At 42.5% G+C, this 3,899-nt stretch overlaps 1 protein-coding gene across 1 annotated transcript; it reads right to left on the bottom strand.

Moving 5' to 3' along the window:
* Positions 1-1,031: 1,031 nt before the first annotated feature.
* Positions 1,032-3,097, bottom strand: LOC135553598 (uncharacterized). The gene is made up of 2 exons (XM_064985604.1): positions 2,865-3,097; positions 1,032-2,310 (listed from the first exon to the last, which is right to left on the bottom strand). Exon 2 carries the CDS (start codon positions 2,158-2,160, stop codon positions 1,348-1,350), a length of 813 nt encoding a protein of 270 aa, XP_064841676.1. The 5' UTR covers positions 2,161-2,310; positions 2,865-3,097; the 3' UTR covers positions 1,032-1,347.
* Between the last annotated feature and the right edge of the window lie 802 nt (positions 3,098-3,899).

The raw sequence follows: 3,899 nt of genomic DNA, 5'->3' as shown, positions 1-3,899 counted from the left end.
GGCCCAGCTAAATAGTCCAAATGTTTATTCACGAGAGCGCTGGTTCGTTGCACAAAACCATTCATTTTATACTAGCTCCTTACGTACATACTTTCACACACAAACAGAAGGTATCCTATGCACATACCGTCTCCCTACCCAGCCTACATAGATTATGGAGACCGTGAGAAGCACTCCCTGTCCTCCCCCAAGATTAGGGATGCCATGAGAAATACACCCCGCCCAAATCTCTCAGTGGCCCCTAGCCAAGGTCAGCACCGAATTTTGCTTAGACAGTCTGTGTTCTATGTTTAAGATACCATAGAGACATATTGTACAGTTATATTGTTTTACCCTAATTCTGACTAAAACTACACACATCATTAATAATACTTTTATGATTCTAATCAATTTCATATATCATTACTAATAATTTTATGATTCTAATCAATTATATGGTTTCAGGGTGGAATATTCTAATAATTAATTTAAACATATAAATTCCATCAACAATCATGTAGTACTAACTCAGTTATTTAAAAAGGGCCAACATTCAGATTTGTAAAGCTTTCTTTATTGATGAACAGACTGGGATTCTCAGTGTTACACACAAATCATTCATCATTTGATTTTATTTCTATTACTGTACTAAAGTTTTTCTAAATCACATTTGACATAATGAGATATAATACCTTATAAGCCCTTGAAATAGTCAGAAAAAATATAAATCTGCTGCTAAAATGTAATACTTGTCACGCCCTGAACTTAGAGAGGTTTTTATGTCTCTATTTTGGTTTGGTCAGGGTGTGATTTGGGTGGGCATTCTATGTTCTATTTTCTATGTTTTGGTATTTCTTTGTTTTGGCCTGGTATGGTTCTCAATCAGGGACAGCTGTCTATCGTTGTCTCTGATTGGGAACCATACTTAGGTAGCCCTTTTCCCTCCTTTCTGTGTGGGAAGTTAACTTTGTTTGTGGCACTATAGCCCTTAAGCGTGTTGCGTTGCGTTGCGTTTGTGGTGTGTTTGTGTTGTCTTGTTGTGTTGTTTATTGTTTTTGTTGGCGTCACCTAAATAAAGGAATATGTACGCTCATGTCCACTTCCTTTGACGGCTGTGACAATACTAAAATTGAATACCATAATTCAACTGTGAATTAATTGGAAAGAACATTAAAGTCAACTTTAAAACATTTCTAAATGATCTATGACAGTGACTTGATGACATAAAAGCTAACATTCAGTTTAATGTAATTACACATTTTTTCTCAGAAAGATAATACAAAATTAAACAGAAAATAGACAGAAATTGCCATGCAAAAGCTAGCATCTGGCACATTTTTACCCTGACTGCCTCTCCACCGCAGGTTTTTACTTGCCATACCAGAGGAAGAGGGGCGCACCGTTGTTGCCAGAATTCAGGCTTCTTTCAATGAAGACCCAGCCGTCTGCCCTGGGGTTGGATGTAACGGTCAAGGCCTTGATCGGGAGAGATCCATCTTTCTTGAGCCAGACAAACACTGGCCGACCGGATGTTCCCTCGTTGAGGTTAACATTCACCACGGAGAAACCATGCTGCTGTAGGCTGAAATCCTGCTCGTGGTTGATGGATGCATTCACCCTGGTGACCCCGCAGCCCTTATGGGTGGATTGAAGGTACCAGAGGAAGATCCAGTTTCCTTCAGCACCTCTATTGAGATCTTCATCCATCCGGATGTAGCCCTTGTTGAAAAGGTTGATGTGTTCTTGGTATGAGGTGGTGGCAGCAACGTCACAGATGTAGGTCTCACTCTCTCTCTTCACCCAGAGGTTGATGTGTTCTTGGTATGAGGTGGTGGCAGCAACGTCACAGATGTAGGTCTCAGTCTCTCTCTTCACCCAGAGGTTGATGTGATCTCCTGAGTTACCGCGGTTCAGATCACATGATAGCCTTTCCCAGCTGTATTTGAATTGAACGGCCTCTGTCTTCACATTAGTGGTGAGTAGCAGATCTACAATGGGAATGTCATACTTAGGGCTTGCACCACTAAAGTACCACAGATGGATGACATCTCCCTCTGCTCCAGAGTTGAGGTTTTCTGGGAGCTCAGTGAACCCTACACTCCTCAGGCCATCTTTCATTCCATCAGTGAATGAAAACTGGACTCTGGTGATGGGTTCTTCATTGCCCTTTTTGTACCACATGTAAACTCAGGTGGTGGATGAATTGCCTTGGTTGAGGTTTACATCCATCATGGGAAAGCCTTGGCCACGAAGATGTTGTTCCCTTTTAGAGTCAGTGGAGATTTCTGTGATGTATTTAGAAGCCATTTTTGGGTAGTTGGAGACAAGTGTCTGTAAAGTAAGAATCAATAGTGAAATTGGTCAACACCTCATATGATGCAAGAAACAACACTAAATACACCAAAGACCAGAACATTTGATAAGTATAAAATATGAAATCATTGACGGCTAGCTTTTAAAGCATTTTCTCCAGGTGTTCTAAAGGGGAAACATTAAAATGATGACTTCAAGGATGCATAAGAAACGCCCTGAACAGATACTAACACAGAAACATGGGCTCGGCTGAGTCAAATGAATAATTATACAAATATATTCATTCATAAGTTAACTGAAAAAGAAACACTACAACACATAATCACATAGACCAGGTGTGGTAACAACGCCCCCTAGAGGACAGCATTGCTCACATATTTGTTTTGCTCAGTTTAACATCAGTTATGATCTAAATTGAAGACCATGATTCTTTGATCATCTGAATCAGGTGTTATTGTGCTAGTGGAGCAAGTGTGCAACCCATGTATCCCACCACCACCCTGCCCTTTAAAGTAACACACAGACTAACTCATATTCACATCAGGACCATTAATTGGAAGGAATTTCTTTACCAGTGATGTTGTGTTCTTCCTCTGTTCTGGAGTGTCAGACGTTGTTGGAGCGAACCATTAAGGAGAGAGCTGAGCATTAAATAGGTCTAGTTGCCAGGCTGAAATAGCAAGGACATGCACATTAAGAGAAGATGACACCCAGGCTATACTCTATTTTTGAAAGAGCACATTAACCAAGACCAGACAAACATTTATGACAGCTGGACGTACTATGGTCAGCAGGATACAGAAAGAAAGATGGAAGCAAGATAACTGATGACTAACACGTGAAACATAAGCATGCAATGCATACATTATTTTTAGAACAAGGAAAGCGTTCTACCACCATTATAACCTAACCAAAAGCAGATATGAGCGTTAGTGGGCGTGAACTCGCACTGAGATGAGAAGAAAATAATAAAAGGTCAAGGGAAGCTATTTTGATATAGCGGGAGGGGACTCTATATGTTTTGCAAAGACAGAATCCTATAAAGGCAGGACTCTGTAATATGAGAATGTGTTCTCTTTCCATGGAGGGGCTCGGCCCTGTTATGTTTGTGATAGGGTCCTTCCATGGAGGCCCTGTTATGTTTGTGATAGGGTCTTTCCATGGAGGGGCTCGGCCCTGTTATGTTTGTGATGGGGTCCTTCCATGGAGGGGCTCGGCCCTGTTATGTTTGTGATAGGGTCCTTCCATGGAGGCCCTGTTATGTTTGTGATGGGGTCCTTCCATGGAGGGGCTCAGCCCTGTTATGTTTGTGATGGGGTCCTTCCATGGAGGGGCCCTGTTATGTTTGTGATGGGGTCCTTCCATGGAGGGGCTCGGCCCTGTTATGTTTGTGATGGGGTCCTTCCATGGAGGGGCTCGGCCCTGTTATGTTTGTGATGGGGTCCTTCCATAGAGGGGCTCGGCCCTGTTATGTTTGTGATGGGGTCCTTCCATGGAGGGGCTCGGCCCTGTTATGTTTGTGATGGGGTCCTTCCATGGAGGGGCTCGGCCCTGTTATGTTTGTGATGGGGTCCTTCCATGGAGGGGCTCGGCCCTGTTATGTTTGT

The sequence above is a fragment of the Oncorhynchus masou genome, chromosome 2, assembly GCF_036934945.1.
Source record: "Oncorhynchus masou masou isolate Uvic2021 chromosome 2, UVic_Omas_1.1, whole genome shotgun sequence".
In the NCBI taxonomy this organism is placed as follows: domain Eukaryota; kingdom Metazoa; phylum Chordata; class Actinopteri; order Salmoniformes; family Salmonidae; genus Oncorhynchus; species Oncorhynchus masou.
This window is presented reverse-complemented; position numbering and strand designations above follow the sequence as displayed.

What these genes read in the sequence shown, in the direction of transcription:
- LOC135553598 (XM_064985604.1), bottom strand. Translation starts at nt 2,160, where the DNA reads ATGTGGTACAAAAAGGGCAATGAAGAACCCATCACCAGAGTCCAGTTT.